The 18,891-nt window shown below is 36.6% G+C and overlaps 1 protein-coding gene across 1 annotated transcript in view; it reads left to right on the top strand.

Moving 5' to 3' along the window:
* TINAG (tubulointerstitial nephritis antigen) overlaps window positions 1–18,891 on the top strand; it is a 39,480-nt gene that overhangs the window by 4,101 nt on the left and 16,488 nt on the right. Inside the window, exons 2-8 of the mRNA XM_085056628.1 lie at window positions 628–691; window positions 1,740–1,829; window positions 2,735–2,849; window positions 9,773–9,896; window positions 12,105–12,255; window positions 17,682–17,862; window positions 18,325–18,370. Of these exons, the coding sequence (XP_084912754.1) occupies window positions 628–691; window positions 1,740–1,829; window positions 2,735–2,849; window positions 9,773–9,896; window positions 12,105–12,255; window positions 17,682–17,862; window positions 18,325–18,370 (771 nt within the window). The remainder of the gene's footprint in view (window positions 1–627; window positions 692–1,739; window positions 1,830–2,734; window positions 2,850–9,772; window positions 9,897–12,104; window positions 12,256–17,681; window positions 17,863–18,324; window positions 18,371–18,891) is intronic.

Raw genomic sequence — 18,891 nt, 5'->3', positions numbered from 1 at the left:
TTATATGCAAGATCTTAAAACACATACAGAATCTTTTCTCGATGAAGTGTTATAAAATTTTAAAAAATAGGAGGGATGTATTTGTTTGGAAAAATCATCACTCAATTTAGGCTTTATACTGGGTTTTGGAGAGCTTGTGAAACATACATATGCCTTGAAATGTAATCAATCTGTCTGTTTTACAAAGAGGATTTGACCTGGCAAGGAAAAAAAATTATTACAATAGGTTTGGAATATTTACTAATTTTTTTAGTTCTATACCTATAAAAACTTGCATCTATTTTAATTGCCAATTAGAGAATAATTTTTATTAGAAACATTTTCTTTTTATGACTGGAAATCAACTTTATTTGAATATTTTTTTATTTACATGTAAGATAGTAATTTTTCCATGGGTGTTTTGAATCTGATGCTGATTTTATTTACTATTAATAATAACATACTTGTTTATAAAATAAAATATATTAAACTGCCTGCATTACTTTGAAGAAACTGAAAACATATTGCTGACTTTCCACTAAATAATTCAAGTATACTGAATACAACCAATTAGTACAACAGTAGCAAGAGTTTTCAGTAATTCACTTGAAGAATTTTTTTTCACACATCTATATGTTATGTTGGCAGGTTGTTATAAAGATGGCCGATATTACGGAGAAGGAGCAATAATTAAAGACAACTGCAATTCCTGGTAATGTTTCAGAGAACAGCAAATTTAATTTTATCTAGCATATGTCACTAAACAGGAATTAAGGTAGAGAACATCTTTAAATTCATGTTAAACATGTAAACATCAAATCAAAGTGGCTGGAAAAGTAGTGCTAAGTATTAAGGTTTTGTGGAAGTAGATTATAGTCAACTTAGAAGAATTGCAAGAGGGAAACTAGACTTTCTAATCAAGATATGAATATTCGATTATTAAAATCTCTTCACTGGCCTAATTCTCTTCCCACTCAGTCAAACCTGAATTGAAATTGGTTCAGTCTAGATCTGGGCATTGACCTGAACGCAGACCAAACAAATATCATTAAAATTTATGGGATCCTTGCATTTTTTGGTTTTTTTTTGGCGTGAATAATGAAATCTTACATTATTTTTTAAGGGAAGGAGATGTATATATATGGAAAGGGGTGAATTGTTTAAGCACTCCTTTTTCTGCCTTGGGTCAGGAGCAGAAAGAGCAGGTAGGAGAGCTTTACTCTCAGCCCTGACAGTTGGCTGCCTGAGCTGCATCCCTCTTTGCCTCTCCAAAAACCAGCCCTACACGGGAGGGACTAGAGTCCCAGGGCTCCAGCAGCGCCAAAGAGGGCTGGAGGTCCCACTCAGCTGACTTTGGCACAGAGTCCTTGGAGCAAGGTGTCTTTGGCCACAAAACCCTTTCCTGGGTTTCCAGAGTAAAACTTCCTTAAAATCTTGCTTTTTTAAAGGAATTCGGCATCAACCTTATATCCCCAGACTTGATCTCAAAAAGATGGAAGCAAAACTTTTCAAATATGACCTTTCCTGCAAGCTGTAAAGCTTCCCACCTTTTTCCAATTCATTAGGTGGTGAAGGAGGAAGAAATGACATTATGTTTTCATAAACACTATGTTACAATTATATTGTTCAAAATTTTTTTCCCCTCCATCTGCCTTCTACTGCTGTATATTTTTCCTTTGACAATTCTTTATTATATACTGCTGTTTATTTTTCCTTTGACAATTTGTTTTTTTTGCTCAATGATATTCTTGTCCTTTCAGCAAGTGTTTCAACAGTCTCTGGAAATGTACAACAGACGTATGCCTTGTTCGCCAAGACTTAATTCAGCACATCAATTCTGGAGATTATGGGTGAGAAGCCTTTTATTTTAAGGTTTTGTTATGCATCACAGTATTGATCATTGTGTGCATGTGCAAATTACGAGGTGTGAAGTTCTCCCCATCCCTTCCTTCTCCAAATACATTACAGCAATTTGACAGTAAGTGTACATTTGTGAAACTTTCCTAAATCACTGGCAGATTATAGAGTTTTAAATGCATGAATCCCCCTCCTTGTTCTTCATATACAAGCAAGAAAGGAATGGGTAAACTTCCATTCTCTCCCCTCTCACTCAGCCCTTATCCAGCAATAAATTTCAGTGTGTTTCAAATGTTTATGGCTGCAAGGGTGGTTTTTTTTGTTATGCATATAGCTTGCATGTTAACACTGCGATCTGAGTTGAGTCCACCTGGGAGTTGCAAAGGAATACTTAGAGAACCATGGGGAGCCCTTTCTCTCACAGTACTATGGGTGTAAATCTTGGGTAGAAGGTGTCAGGTGGGCTTTCTGCAGGGTTCAACAGTATTTCTCTTCTGGTGCACTGTAAGTCACTACATGAGGATGTTAATTCTCTGTGGGAATCTGGGCTGGAGCACAATTTGAGTATAACTTCAAGAGAGTGGTAATGTTTTGACTGGGCATCTTGTTTTCCAGTACTGCTCTGAAGTATTGCACACTCCTGTCCTGCAGGCTGATGTGATGCTGACCCCAGATCACCATTTTTCATATACTGCTGTGTTGCTTCCTCCTGCACTTATTTGCAGGGGAAGAGCCTGTAGTAATTTTTTCCTCACGCATAATGAATGCACAGTTTTGAAATGTAATTTCAAAAATTTATTTCTGGATGTTTTTGCTGGTTGTACTCTTAAATGAGCAATGTGTTAATGTGTTATCTCTAACCTGGGTTTTGTTTGGTTGTTTTTTGTCTGTGAGGAAGATGGAAAGCTGACAACTACAGTCAATTCTGGGGAATGACAGTGGAAGAAGGTTTCAAAAAGCGCCTGGGCACCTTCCCTCCATCACATTCTTTGCTGAATATGAGAGAAGCTCCAGTAAGTGTCATGTACACTTGTTAATTTTTTTTAATAACTTTATCATATAGAAAAATAAATGTGGAAAATTATAAGACTATGACTCAGGCTTTTGACACGAAATATTTCCATGTTGAATATGATGCTTCTGGAGCAGTTCTACAAGTCATAAAATGTCTGGCCCTATTGACAGAAATCAAACAAGGAAGAACAAATCAAAATCCTAATCATTGTGAAGCTTTGCACCAATATTAAATTATTGTAGTTCACTTCTTTAAGGGGGGTCCATACTAAGCTCTGTGTTTGCTAATCATTGCACACATAGCTGTGACCATAGAAAATTAAATCTGGGCACAGTTCATAAAGGCTAACAGCTGAGACTAAACAGCAATCTTTGACTGAAGCTGTGAAAGCCAGTTTTGGGTTTTGAACAAATGGACAGCAAAAGTATGGGAATCATGGCAAAATGAAATAATTCTCTACTACCAGCTTTTTAAATCTCTTTGCCACGGCAATTTTCATGACAGCTAAATTAAATTCCCTATCATTCATTTATGCTGAAATTACTTCTTCAGCAAAGCAAATATACTTTAAGTTACGTAGATAGGTTTAACAGTTTAAGGAAAATTACAAGTTATTGAATCCAGAGTGATTTTTCCAATGCTTTGGAGCAGTTACTTAGTTTCTTTCTTAGAGGACATAATTTATGGAAATCACAGACCAAAAAACCCCCCATCTAACTAGCTCACCATAGTGAAATTAGAAGAATTGCAAGTATAAATAGAGAGATCCAAGGTTTGCAAAAGCATTAATTTTAACTGGTATTTTTCTTTGGCTTCTATATAGTTAAGGCAAATGATGCCATTTGATTACCTATTAGAAATCAATTGTTGAGGCTTGTTTATATGTTGTGGTGTTGCCTAGAATAGAGAGAAAACTTTCCAAACAATATTAAAGGTGGTGATATAAAGAGCAGTTCTCTAATGAAAGCTTTCAGGTGCACAACATATCTATGTACATGCCCGATATGAGATTTCTGCAAATTTTATAAATTTAATTAATTAGTGTATCTAGCAAGTACATCCAATAGGAGACTGGTTGCCCTGGTAACCCACCCTTGGGCCTGCCCCACAGAGTCCCTCCAAAGGGTTCTTCACCCTATATTTTGTTATGTCTTCTGAGTGCTGGTGCAAAACAGTGTGTTCGTGCTAGAAATTCTTTTCTTGAAAATAAGACTAAGCAGAGTTTTAAGAAGGTGGCATAAATGTGTGAGGAAGAGTAATCTACTAAAGTGTGAGAAAGTGTTAAAAATGATACAGCTATATATTAAAAATCTACAAAGCTGCAAATATAAAAAAAAATATATAAAAAGCTAAAAATCTTTAAGCATCAGTGGCAGGAGGGTTTTCACATGATGGGAGGCCCTGGTGGTAACAGTGGTGCAGAGCTGCCACTTGAATGGCTTTTGGGAAAAGAAGGGGATGGCCTCTGCAATAACTTTAGCTGTCCCAACCCTTTTGCTTGATTCAGACTCATTCTTTGTTGCACACAATGTCAGCTCCCTGCAGCAACATGGTGAGGCATTAGGCTGGGGCCCAGATTGGCCAGTTCAATCAAAATTACACTGTGAAAATTACATTTCTGCCAGAGCAAGAAATGGACAGGAATTAGGCTTTGGAGTTTTGCCTGGTAGGATTTTCCGGACTACTCTTTGCAGCCAAAGAAGGATCATTTCACCTGAAGATTGCAGGTCAAAATAAGACAATAGCATAAAAGAATTTAATCCAATATTTAGTAGGTGTCTGCCTTAAGTTACCAGTGAACTGCACTGAGGCTCAAAAGAGTCTGATTGATTTGTTGTTGTTGGCTTTTTTTCCTAGAAGAATACAATTTGGTGCTCATAGGGCACAGGCAAAAAAAGGATGTCATGTACCCAGCCCAGAGATTGACATCTACATTAACAGGTATTTAGCTAGGTGAGACTAATCCCACTTAGGAAAATGGGAAAGGGAAGGTTTTAAGAAATTCTTTACAATGCTTCCTTTCTTCCATTCAGTTTGGAGTAGCTGTTTACTCAGCAGTCCTGTGTTATGTCAAGCCTGTTGAATCGTTGTTACTAAGCTTCCTGCAGTTACTTTCACTGCTACGCTTCTTACAACTTTTGTTACATTGATACATTTCTCAGTCATATTTTCTCTATCTGCTGTTTTATGAAATCTGTGAGCCACAACTCGACTGCCTTTGGCACTGCCAGATACCCAAGGAGATTCAATGCATTTTTCTCCATAAATCCAGCTTTGCACATTCATGCATTTAGCCATCAGGAAGTCTTACATGCTGATGGAACCCCATACCTTCCACAGGATTCTAATAAATCTTTCCACTTACAAAAGCTAAAAATATAAAATAATAATTTCTCTATGAGTTTCTTAGCTTCTGGAAAATTCTTTCAAGCTTGCAAAAAATGGCTCTCAGTTGTACCTGAACCCATCTCCTACCTATGGCTTCTCCTCAGAATTATTAGAACTTCCTTGCTCTGAGCCCCATAGTTTCTGCCTTAGATAGTCTTGCTCTGAAGTTTCCTATGAAGTTCCAAATTTCCCTGATTTTGTCCCCTTCTGTAGTTTTCTAGAAGGATATAATCTCTTTAGTGTCCTCGTGCTGCTTCAGGAAATTAACTGCCATTTGCCACATTTTAATACTTCACAACATTTAAAAATTGCAGTTTTCTTCACTCATAGATCCATATGTACTATCATTGCACCGTCCAGCAATTTCCCAGCATGTATGGGGCTCATCATGGGGTACACCAATTGATTCTTCCAATTGGCAAAACACCAGTAGCCATGGAGTTAACTTCTATGCACCCAGAACTTTCTTAAGAGAAATATCTCACCAGGCTTTCAGAGACTCTTGCCCCTGTTTCACCTTCTGTGAATAATTTTCTGTCACTGACATACAGCAAAGCATCCTAACTCATTTACAAAGTCCCAAGTGGTTAAAAACTAGTGAGTTTTCACTACAGTGTTTTCATTAAGCTTCACCTATAACTAGGTGACAACTCAGAATAGAGCAAAAGAGAGATGAACAACGAAATTCAGAAATAATGACTTTTTAATATTTTTCAGAGACGCTCTCAAAACCTTAATGGCTTAACCTTTAAGTGACTTTGTTGAGTACTAATTCTTTTGCAGGCCAATGAACTAATTACCTATTGTGGATAAACTGGTACTAATTAAATAGTCATGCATTCTATGGGATTATTACTGGCTTTCCCATTTGCAAGTGAAAAAACTGCAAGTCATTTGCCGAAAATCACATATTTAATGGATAAAAATGCTACAATTAGGGTTCAGGAGTTTTGGGCTTGTACTGACCTGGTTAAAACCTGGTAGATATGCTATTTCTACACCTACCATTCATTAAATACAACTATTTTTTTTTTCTCAAATAAAAACATTTTTTTCACTATGCTTCTGATCTATTATCAAGAAAAAAATAATTATAGCTTCTGCTATGTAAGAGCCTGATGTTCCAATTATTTTCTATTTTCTTTTGTGGATACTTGGGAAAAAAATTTTTGGGTGGAAGGGGCTCCCCTCTCAAAGGCATGGGAAAAAATATTTGAAAGCGTTAAGCTTTTCTGTGCCAGTAATTTTGCATGAACAACACAGTCAGTTGTCAGCAGTGTCAAAAAGTTTACTTCTGGAACAGAGATTTTTTTAGTTGTTTCTTTGTTCAACTACACATAAAACTTCATACGATTAATTCAAATTCAACAGTGTGACAGAGCTACATTTCATTGTGGGGAAATCACAAACTTCCTGAAGTTGCTTATAGATCTTGTAAAAGTTCACACACTTCCTGAAGTTGCTGATACAGCTTTTAAAAGTTCTGGTATTAATAAAACACTATACTGGCTTAATAAGGTGATGCTTTTTTCTGGAAGGGAAGTTTAACATGATGGTACATTAGAATACCTAAAAGACAAAGATACAGAGCAAGAGCTAAATCTGAACGGAGGATCCTCTGTTGCACAGTATGTCTAGACCTGAGCTTAGACCAACAGCTAAATGCACTGCTAAAACTGACTCCTGACAAAGCTGAAGCTCCTCAATCTGAGAAAGCATTTTCAGGGCAGGAGACACTGTAATCATTCTTGAAGTTACATGTAGCACAAGAACAACCGCCACAGCTTTAAAACCATTATGATGCACTTTTGGTGGTATTCTGTCAGCACAAGTGCTGTCAAGAGGTACTCTGCAATGTTAGTGTCTGCACCCCCCAGCAACAAGGTGCACACCTGAGTGCCATCCTACAAGAAATTGAAATACGTAATTCAGTAATAAGGCACCATTTTCTGCTAAGTATCAAGGAACTCGTAAAGACAATGTGAAAGCAGACAAAGTACACCAGCTGTTCCCCTGATATATGGCTTTTTACAGTAAAAACCCTCGGCAGTTGTAGTTCTTACAAATTGAATGTTGTTCATGCCATTTTGTCCTCACAAAGCAAGTGATGTCTAGGACATTTTTCCTACATTAAAAAAGAAAAAAAATGGCTTTCCCTCAGGAAAGCTATTTCCACATTTTCAAATTCAGTTATCTTTGGCCTTTTTTTCTGTTACTGGCCATCTAACTTTTCTGAAGAAGTCATAGTTGAAATTTGAGTGCTCTTTTATATCCTCTTACTTTCCTGCTTTGGCCAGACTGCTAACTTCACTGCATTGAGTACATATAAAGGTTTAAAAATAGGTCACCAGTCATTTTGCTGATTGCCTTGTGCTGTCTGCTGCTGGTCCATGGAGCATACATTGAGAAACAGCTGTCTAGACTTAATATTTGTCGCAGAGCAGCAGCACTTCTCAATATTAGGGTAGTAACTTTTTCAGAAGAAAAGTCAATATGTCTGGCTGCAGGTCAGTCTTGCATTTCTAACTGACAATGCTGAGGTTTAATGAGGTATTTGCTCTGGGATTTACAACATGAGGCTAATAAATACATTGGCAGTAGGTTATGAATACATAAAGTAATACACTGTCACAGACTGGAGATCTATTTAGGATTTTGCTCTTCTGAACTGCCACATTTGTAAAGAGACATTGTAATGAGCATTGCAAGCATACATTACCCACATAATTGTGCTAAACATTTGCCAAATTTTGCTTTTTTACTGGTTAGTAGTGAACAGTCTCATTATAAGAAAGAAATTCTATTTGTCTGGGATTTCTCCAGTACGTTTTGTCTTCAAAGTAAATCTTGAGCTTGTGCTTACTCGCTAATCATGAACATAACGACAATTTGTCAAGTTATTCTTTAAATTATTTGCTGCTTCCTGAGTGTCACTTAAGGTTGCAAGTCCCATGTAAATAAATCTCTTTGATAAAGCAGACATTTGAAACTGATTAATCAAAATATTATGAGATTAACATTTTAGCAAGGTTTAAAAAATTACTGGCCTTTTATTGGTGGAGGTGAGACTTTCAAAGTCGCTGCAGTGACCTAAAGGCTTGCAGTATTCTTTAATAGATTCAGGACTCACAGCATTCTTGTGAAACAAGAACTGCTGGGTCTGGGAATACACACAGACTCTATCAATTTGCCTCTTGTCTAATGTCAGATAATGACAATCTAATGTCAGATATAGACTTGAGGTACAAGCTTCATTTTCCTTACCCACTTTTTCTCAGCTGGGAATTTTCTGTGGCAAATCCAGGTGTACAAGCTGGATGGAGGTACTGCTGTTTCACGCTGTACACAGCAAAGAAATCTTGATACAGCAAAGGGGTAAAATTTGGTTCCCTAAAGAGTCCTGAAATAGTTTGAAAGAACTGGCCTCAAATGTTTAAATCATCTTACCAAAAGTTACGTTTTATGATTAAAAATCAAATACACAACCTAGAAAGATGTTTTAGCAAGGCTACCCAGAAATCGAAGGTAAATAAATTGAAGTAAAATAAAGGAATTTAAACAGAATAGAAGCCACTGTGCTTCAGGGTTTCAACCCGCTTATGAGAAAGAAGCATCAGTGAGTGTTTTGCTTAGGAACAGCTGATCTTATTTTGTATGTTGCATTTCTTTGTGGAATCGAAGTTATCAACAATTTTTTGAAACAAACTGTTTGGATGGACTAATATTGCAATTCTCTGGGGCCATACCTATTTCCTTGCGCAGCATAATACATCATTCCATGAAGTTCAGCAGTAAAAAAATGGGTCAATGGTTTTGATATGTTGAACACAGAGCAGATTATTAGCAGTTGTACCAGATGGCTCTTGCATATGCAAACATTTGTTCAAAGCTTGGAGGACTTTGGAGGAGGACAAAAATTAAAGCTGAAAGATGAAGGTGCCAGAAGTGGCTGGCCAAAGTGCTTTAGTAAGCAGACCTTGAATTTTCATCAATTCGCTATCAGATTGAAAAGCAGAATAAAAATCACTGATTTTTATTCTGGAACGAGAATAAGTGCTTGAGATAGAAAAACCTCTATGTGAAAGACAAATCAATGTCTGATTCCTCTCCCACAATGACTAAAATTCCTACCTACAGCCATGTATCTAGGAGAACAGGGTAACAGGTATCTAACTTTTCTGCTATTTGTGCCAGAGGACTTTTCTTACCAAAAATGCCAGCTTGGTCATACTTAGCAGATTTCTTAGGGAACTGTTGTTTGAGATAAAAATCAGAGAGAAACTGGACAGGTTATTCAGCTGGGCAGTCATGTAGCTCAGCTCAGCTAATGGAGTGCCAGAGCCCTCCTGCTCTCATGGGTCTATAGCATCCAGCCGTGGGGAAACCACCGCAGAGTTGCTTGGGAGGTCACAGGGGCCACTAATTTAGGTTTCCTCAGTTTAAAAATTAAAAATTTTACAAAGAAAATAGTGGTAAAATTTACAATAAAAATAGGAAATTATGCATATACAGATCTTCTATATTTTGTTTTAGGGAAAGTCACTTCCAGAAGAAAAGTTTCCTGCAATTTTTTCAGCCACTTATGAGTGGCCTGAGTGGATTCATGATCCTTTGGATCAACGAAACTGTGGAGCATCCTGGGCTTTTTCAACTGCAAGTAATATTTTTTTTTCTCCCATTAAAAGTATCAGTGATGTTAGATGTGTAATGAAAATTTCTAGTGGTTAGTAGCAAAATAATTTCAGCTTGCTTTTCACTGTTTATTAGCAAATAGGAACATTTATAATTGCTATAACTTTCCCTCTATGTTGCCCCAAAGTCCTAAAATGTCAATCTAAGCTGCAGCACTTTGTTTTTCATAAAATTGTGTAACATAAGGAGATTTTTTGTGAAGAAGGCAGAAAATCGATTGACTCATGCATTTTCTCATAACTAGTATAGTAACTTTTAAAAATGCCCCTCCCTTCTGTGCAACTACATGCTTGACTTAAAAGCTTAAAACAAGTAGATTTTAATTTCTTTGTGTGTATTTATATATTTCTGCATTTTACAGTGTCCAACCCTTGCTACTCAAGTAAATTGGGTAAAAGCCTTTCAAATTGCATGAAAAGAAAAACCTAAAACTGCTCAGATACTTGTGAAAGAAACAATCTTTCAAACTCTGTAAGCAATGTCAATAATGCAATTCTATCTTATGTGCTACAAGTCCTTGTTTTATGAAAAATGGGCACAATGGTCACTTTCTCCAAAGGAACTGTAAAAATCAGTTATGTTCATCTTTCTTGCAATGAATTTCAGTGCATATTTGGATATATAAATATAGCGAAAAAATCCCATGCAATCAAGCTTTATGACTTAATTTGGCCAGTGTGTCCTCACTGGTGCAGATTTCTGTGACTGCTTCTTTAAATCACAGCAGTAAGAAAAGGAAAGGAGCATTTAGTCCAGGTAAACCCAGCTCCCTGAAAAAGCCAGACTGAACATGATCTTTTTTCAGCATGTCTTATCCACTGTAGTTTTAAGAAGAGAAAACCAAGAAGGCTTTTAACAGCACTCATGACAGATTACTGCAGAAATGAACAGACATCACTGAAGGAAAGACTTTTCAGATATTATGTCTAAATTTTCCTTTTCATAAGCAAATCTTTTTATTCTAATCCACATAATTCTCTTCAAAGCTATATAGTATGAGATGCCTTCTCATGTTGTTTTACATGCATCAACATTTTAAATCTGAATTTTCAATATTAATTTTTGCTGGATGAACAGACGAGTACTGCTATATTTTTTTTTCTTATGAGTAATTTCTATGCATATTCCAAAACTTTACCGTAAAAGGCTTTTATACTTATGAAAATTAATTCATTATCATGGGACACCTCACAAAAGCACAAAATACAGTTGTCATTGGCCATCAGAAAACTTTCTTTTCTGAATTTGCAGGCACTAATGACAAAAACTGGATCAAGCAAAACCAACACAGAAATTTTCCCCAAAGCACACCAAAGTTAATGTTGATTTTGATGGAGATTTAGATTTCAAGAGATTGTTTTAAAATTTATTTTCAAATTCAAAAATGTGGGTCTGAAAGTAATACAAATAAAATTTAATCACAGTAATGACTGGAAGTGAGGATTAATGATTGTTTAATTGTCTTTCAATAAATAAATTAGAAGTACCTTAGTTTCACCCAAAATTTAGTTAACCTAGTCTGCCTTTACATCAATTCATAAATATATAAGTACTAAGAATCATGATTATCTGATTGAATTCAGATAAGTTATCTATCTCAGAAGAACATTTTTTGTAATAAGGGAAGGAGGTACAAAGAGTCCTATATTTACACTTTAATATGAACATCTCCAAATATTCTATGCAATAAAACCAAAGCATATTTTGTCTTGAATTATCTTCTTTGTAGGGCTATTCTTTTTTCTTTTTCTTTTTTCCCTCCCATGTAGGAAAGAAAGGTAGAAAAGAAAGCAAAGAGATTTGGAGATTCAGCTGCAGAAAGAGTGCAAGTATTTGCATCTTCTGCTGAAGACAACCAGCTATGAATATGCATTTACAAACATGGTAGACACAATTATGCAAATGTCTCATCTGATATTTAGATATGTGGGAGTTTAGAATAGCCAGTAAATCAATGGTTTTGTCATATCACAGCGAAGTTGCTCATGATGCTTTGCAGTTTCACAATCCTCTCTCACAAAAGTCTGGACAGGTTATATCAGTATTGTTTAGTGAAGATATCTGCACAGGCATAAAATATTGAGCTTGTATTTCAGTCCCTCTTTCACAATAACAAATGCAAAGTTGTGAGTAATTATTTGGTTTTGGTAACAGAAAATTTATTTCCAAACAGGTGTTGCAGCCGATAGAATAGCAATTCAGTCAAAGGGTCAGATCACAGACAACCTTTCCGCTCAGAACTTGATCTCTTGTGATACCAGGAATCAACATGGGTGTAATGGTGGAAGTATTGATGGTGCTTGGAGATATCTGAAAACACATGGGTAAATATTTTATCTATCTGTTTAGATTATTTAAACTGGAAACAGTTGCTTAAGTTACAGTAAGACAATAGTGCAAATTGACTCAAAATTTTGTGTTTCTTGGGATACAGGCTCTTCAAGCTGAGTAAGCAGCCAGTTGCATGAGACAGCATTGTGAATATTCAAAAGAATCAAACATCTTTTCTCTATAAACCAAATTGTAATCTCATCCCAAGGTTGTTACAGAGTGCAATCACTCTATTGAGGAATGTACTTAGATCCTCCTCCCTCCAACTCAGACTAAGCAGAGTTAACAGCTGTTAAATTCCACATGAACAGCTAGAAACTTTTTTAAATGGGATATAATCATTTATGGAATCACAAAATTATTTTGATTGGAACTTTGGAGGTCATCTCATCCAACATTCAGCTCAGAGCATGACTTACTCTGAAATTAGATCAGGCTGTTTAGGCCATGTCCCTGGACACATTTTGAGTATCTTCAAGGATGGATGTTCCACAACATTATTTGCAGCAGGTCAGTTTGTTTGACCTCTTTTATGGTCAAACACTTTTTTCTTATATAAACATTTTCCTTGGTAGGACTTGTGACTGACACCTTCCAGCTTTTTACTGTGCATTTCCAAGAGCTTTGTTCTGTCTCCTCTATACTTCTCCTTATGTAGTTGAACACAGGATTTATATACTCTTTAGGCTTTCTCTTCTCCAGACTGAACAACTCCAGCTGCCTCCGATCTAGTCCCCTAAGTGCGCAATTTTTCACAATGTCTTGGCAATGTTCTTGATAATACAGCCCAGTATTGACTGTCCACATTTGTCAAGAGGTCTCACCTATGTTCAGCTTCCTATTTCTCAGGACCTAATGTCTTTGTGAAATGACTTTCTACACAGGCAGTGCCCTGCCAGTACCTGGGCAGTTCTGGTTCAGAGGCAGGATTTACCATCTGTCTTTGTTGAACTTCGGGGTATTTCTGTCAGCTCGTTTCTTCAGCCTATTAACACTGCTCTGAATGATAGCCATGCATGCTAATCACTCCCCATCCGTTTTGCATTCTGAACAAACTTACTAAGTGTGCGTTACATCTAGCTGTCCAGATTGTTAATAAAGATGCAGAAGTACTGCTTTTGTTTTGTCTCCTGGGGAATGCCATTAATAAACAGACACCAGTCGCTTGGACCTGTCAACCTTTCAGCATGCCAGTCCACAACTGAGTTTGTAAACAATTTACCTAATCCAATAAACTAGAGGAACACCACATTTTCACTGTGCTGAAAATGTCACTAAAGACAAGGTAAATGATATCTACTGCTTTTCTTATTCTCTATGGAGCAAGTCATTTCATCATGGTCAGACTGTCTCATCGTATCCTCATCATCCACTGTGGTAAATCTGCACTGCCTGTTTTCAGTCAGCTCCTTGAAGTTTGTATACGAGGAAATGGCTTCTAGGATAATTTCAATAGCCACATTTCAGATACCGTATAATTAAAGTCTGCTGTTTTTCATATTACCAGAATTTTTTGGTCCTTTTTGTTCCATACCAAAATCTATTTCTTGTCTTACTTTCATACAGTCTCATCCCTTACTCTGATATAGCTGAAACTGACAGAGAGAGAGATCTCAGGTGTTCTCTCTGTAAACTTTTATTTTTATTTATAAAACAAACAAACAAAAAAACCATGGCAAGAGCAAAAGAATGTCAGACATGATGTGTCATAGTTGACATGGCAGCCTGGGGATCCAGGAGAAGACCTGTCACACTGTACAAGTGATCATTCTGCTTCCTGCAAGTGTATCAAACTATTTCTGATCTGACAAGGATTTTATAACTTTACGGGGAGAGTTTACACCCTCTCAGGGTTTAAACTCTCTCAGGGTTTCAACAGTAAACCAGCTTTCATTTAGGTTTTGAGCAGGAGATGCTTTAGCTGAGTGATTCTACTTGTGAGCACCTCAGGGGGCAAGGGAAAAGGCTTCATTCAGGGAGAAATGAAAGTTGTAACTTGACATTTTAATTGCAAGCACTTTTTAACTGCAATATTTTCTGTAACTAAAAGAACCATCTCATTTTACTTAGTAGCTCGTGGTTTTGGGAGAGTAATTGTAACTCTTTCTCTCTGGCCTGTTTTCTTGCCTGTTAAGAACAGTAGCACAAGAATTGCTAGTGTAGATAAGAGAAGAAGTGAGAATAAATTTTTATGAGCATTATGTTCACAACAGCTGGAGCAAGTTATTTTTAGAGGAAAAGCTGTAAAGAATGCAGCAATAGGACAATCTCCTAGTCTTCTATTCCCTCTGACTGTTATCCCTGTACAGGCATAATAATAAGATTCTTCCTATGTCAAAATGAAGTAGTATTTTGACCGTAGGAGTGTGGTAAGTGACATAGCCTGTTATGCAGAAGCAGTTTAAGTATGAAAGTGTTAGCTTATTTTTAAAAGAGAAGCAAGACAGGCTTGAAGCTCTACAAGGCACTTCATTATCAACCTTGCAGTACCCTCACAGGAGCTTGTTCTGGTGTGAATGCAATAACATTGTTTGACCTGACTGACTAGCAGTGTGACAGTGGTGTGCTGAGCAGCCTTTCTGAGTGACGTAAACCTGGAAACATAGAGCCACAGCATCTCAGCTCACATAGCACACCTGTGAAGTGTCTTTTCACCTCCACACTCCCAAGTACCTGCTTGTTGCTCATCCTCATGGTGTTCAACCAGCCTCCTGCAGATGATTATCTGAGTAAAGAATTTGAAGAGCAGTTGTGAAAACCATCATGAATCTTTGGAAGCTATCTAGATCTCCGACAAATCTCATCAATCCAAGATTATTTTCTTAGCCATTTATTAAGCTTTTTTGTTCCCATGGAGCTAGCTCCAACATGTACAGCATCACTGTGCTATGACAGACCTTTGCCTGATACCCATTTTCATCCCTGATCATTGATTTGCTTTCAAAGTACCACACATGAAAGTATCTCTACTTACCTCGTTTTATAAACATTTCTACATTCTTATTTTCTTTTCTCAAGTTCAAATGGTATTTCAAAGACTATTCCAACATTCCCAGACACAAATAAACACATTAAGGGAAATATCCAAATATATTTAGAACAGATACTGGAAGAACACAAGAACAGTTATTCTGGGTCTGAGCAAGGGTCCATCCAGCCCAAAGTTATGTCCCTCACAGTAGCCAATAGCAAGTAATATCAACAACAATTAAAAAAAAACCCCTTTTTTGATTCACTGGACTGATAATTTAATCATTTTTGTAGCTAAACCCCATAATTCATAACCTTTTATCTGTGACAATGAAAAAAAATTGGAAATTTATGGCAGACAAGTCAGACGTGTCTTTTGAATGAGCCCTGTCAAGTAGTGCTTGCTTCCTCACACTTTCAGGTGACTTATTTTTAGGAATCATTATATTGCAATCATTTTTTCATTATCTCCATACCCTGCAATAGGGAGAAAACACATTGATTTTCTGTGGGGCCTTGTAAATTATCACAGCAGGTGTTCAATGCTGTTAAAAATTTCTGGTGTATTGATTTCTGAAGTGTGCTTAGCTCAGGTTTTTGACAGATGTTCAGAAAAATCAAGTGCTTACCTAAACTATCCCCAGTGAAGCCAGAAAAAATTTCCATAAAGCTCAATGAAGCTAGGCCAGTGCTGAGACCTGACTTTTCAGAATCACTGAACACACAATTAACAATGAAATCTGCTATAAGTGGAGCTGAAACACAGTTTAAATCTCACTCTTTTTCTTTGTCTTCCTCCATTAATTAAATAATAAATATGTATTCTATTACTAATTATTATTAACTTTAGGCATTTCAGTTACAAGCCATAATTTGGGAGAAATAAATATTCTTTGAAAGCATCTCTTTTAAGTACTAAGGAAAATGAAAAGGTTATATTCATCAAGAATGAGGAAGAAACATTTAATTTCCAGGTAGAATAAAAATTATACACTTGAATGCAAATTGTGCTTCTAGCCACAAAAGAGCTTAATCTGATTTATACCTTGGGCTCTTAGCAGTTGCAGGGTATGAGAAAGATGTTATTATTACTGGCCAACTTGCTAATAACATAGCCTAACATTTAGGATTATTTTCTTATCTTACAAATCAAACATATAAATGCAATAAACCCACTAAAATTTTCATAAGATTGAACACATAAACATGATTTGAAGTAAACTCTGTCAAGAATGTATGAACACACTACAGAGTTTTCCTGTTTCTTGCTGGATCCTGTTTGTTTCTAATATTATTTTTGTGTATGTGTATCTATATTGGTGCATATAAACATATTCACATCTATTTCTTCTATTCACATCTGTTTTTCTTTTACACCGCTTTTGGCAATGTGGTCTCCTTGAAGTGTTTTGACTGTTTACTGTTGTGCTGGTGCTTCAGCACCTACAAAGTCGTGCTTCAGCAAAAAGCTGTTCAATAATGTTAAACATGGCTGCAGAAACTGTGGTTGGAGAAAAGATTCAAATGTGACTCTTAGTTTGTAGTGAGTGATCATATCTGGATTACCACACAGCTCCAATCTGCTACTGCAACTTTTAGTGCTTCACTTCTGTTGACATATAAATAAGACCCATCCATGCAGAACCTGTGACAACTCCATTGAGACAGTCCAGTTGAGAGAAGAGGAAAATAAATCCCAATCCTAGAAGTGAATTTTTTCTCTATTGTCTCCCTCTGAGGTGTTCCTAAGTACACCTGAGGAATAGCTGAAGCATGAAGCATATATGGGTTCATCTTGTAAAACTCCTGACACCTAAGTATATACAGGCAAACATAGTTATACTCCACATTGTGTAGAACTAGTTTTCAGTTCTTCCTATTCAGAAAGCTCAGTATTATTGACGAGCTACCTGAACAAATGCTGTACAAATGCTTTTTATAGCACTGTCTATTTTAAAGTATTCTGCTTCCACAAAACATTTAATTATACTCTTCAAAAGAAACCCTCTCATTAACCTCCATGGCATTAACACAGAAATGTGTTTATTGTTTTGGAAATGTCAAGCAGAGTTCCATTCCATTTCACAAGCCATTTTTGCTAAATGAAGCCCATTGACAACATTGGTAATTTATTGGTCTTTTTCAGCGTGAATTTTCATGCATTGTTAATGAGATGAATGTGACAGGTGACAAGTGCTAAATTCACTTTTTACCCTCTCTCTCTTTGGAGAAGGGTGGAGAGAGGACTACTGTAATGGAAACTTAATAATAAATATCATGTATATCAATTGAAGCAAATGCCATCCAGTTGAAGATATGAGTCATTCACACTTTTGAAGATTATTACTTGAAACATGACAGTTGCAAAATAGTTAAAAACTTGAAATAAAATGGGAAAAATGTTTAAACAGGCTTCTTATCAACTCTTTTTTGAAAAATATCTGAACAGGGTTGTATCCTATGCTTGTTATCCATCATTTTGGAACAAACACCTGGGGCCATCAGCTGAAAATCACTGTTATGTGTCAACAGAACCTGGAAAAAACTATACAAATGGGCCATGTCCCAATGCTCTTGAAGAATCCAATCGGTTATACCGCTGTGCCTCTCACTACAGGGTGTCTTCAAAAGTAAGTACATGACATTCACCTGTTGTCTCATCAGTTCTGCTCCTTTAGGGCTTTAATGTTATCTGGAATATTAAAATATGTTCACTTAACTTCAAGACTAGAGCTGTCAATTTTCCTTTATATTGCCTTTGAATTTTCCTAAGAGTTGAAATTCTTTGTATTTTCTCAGTTGTACATCATCTCTTTAGAGCTGATACTTTGTGGTCCCATAGAAATTAGAGATAGAAGAGAAAGTATGCAGTCATAACAGTGCATTTGTGCTTTCTAAACATGTCTCTGAAGGTTTTGTTAATTTCATAAACCAAGTATTCTCCTGCAGAAATACAAGTACAATGGTATACTATATTTATTTATACTATATATATGTGTACACAATGATAAATTAGAGTGAGTTTTAATCTTATTTAATAGAATATGTTATCTTCCTTTGCCCTCTCTGTTGCTGCTCTCACCTTCTCTCAGGAAACTGACATAATGAAAGAAATCATGGACAAAGGACCAGTGCAAGGTACGGTAAGTTTGAAAGATAATAACATTATTGACTGTGCAATGACCTTGTATCAAAACATTAGAAAATGCAAATTATATGCCACAGTGAAGAAACTGGTCATATGCGCTGTGGTTCATCCAGGGACATTTGGTGGGCAAGTAGAGGCCCTAAAGGCAGCATGACTGCATCAGTCTGTAAAGAGTAAAATGACCTTGAGCTGGATACATTGAAAATATGTGCAAATTTGTGTGCAGGAAATCTGTGTACCTTTTTCATGACAGTTCTTAGGTCATTGGTGAAATAGCAATCTGTGGCTGTGCAGATGGAATTAAATGTTAGCCAAGCTCTGATCTCTAGGGCTGGGGTTGATTCCCCCACTGCCCAGGGCCAGTCTACCAAGCCTGCTCTCCTCTGAAGGTAATGCTGAACTAGATGGGCCTTTCAGCAAATCATTCAGTGCTGAAATACCCCCCCAGATTTTCTCATTTCACAGCCCAAATCAAGCCTATCTGTTTTGAAATTTTTCTGCTGAACTCTGC

Source organism: Lichenostomus cassidix, chromosome 3, assembly GCF_008360975.1.
Source record: "Lichenostomus cassidix isolate B80296 chromosome 3, HeHo_3.0, whole genome shotgun sequence".
In the NCBI taxonomy this organism is placed as follows: domain Eukaryota; kingdom Metazoa; phylum Chordata; class Aves; order Passeriformes; family Meliphagidae; genus Lichenostomus; species Lichenostomus cassidix.
The sequence above is the reverse complement of the archived record's forward strand: the minus strand, read 5'-3'. Positions and strand labels throughout refer to the sequence as shown.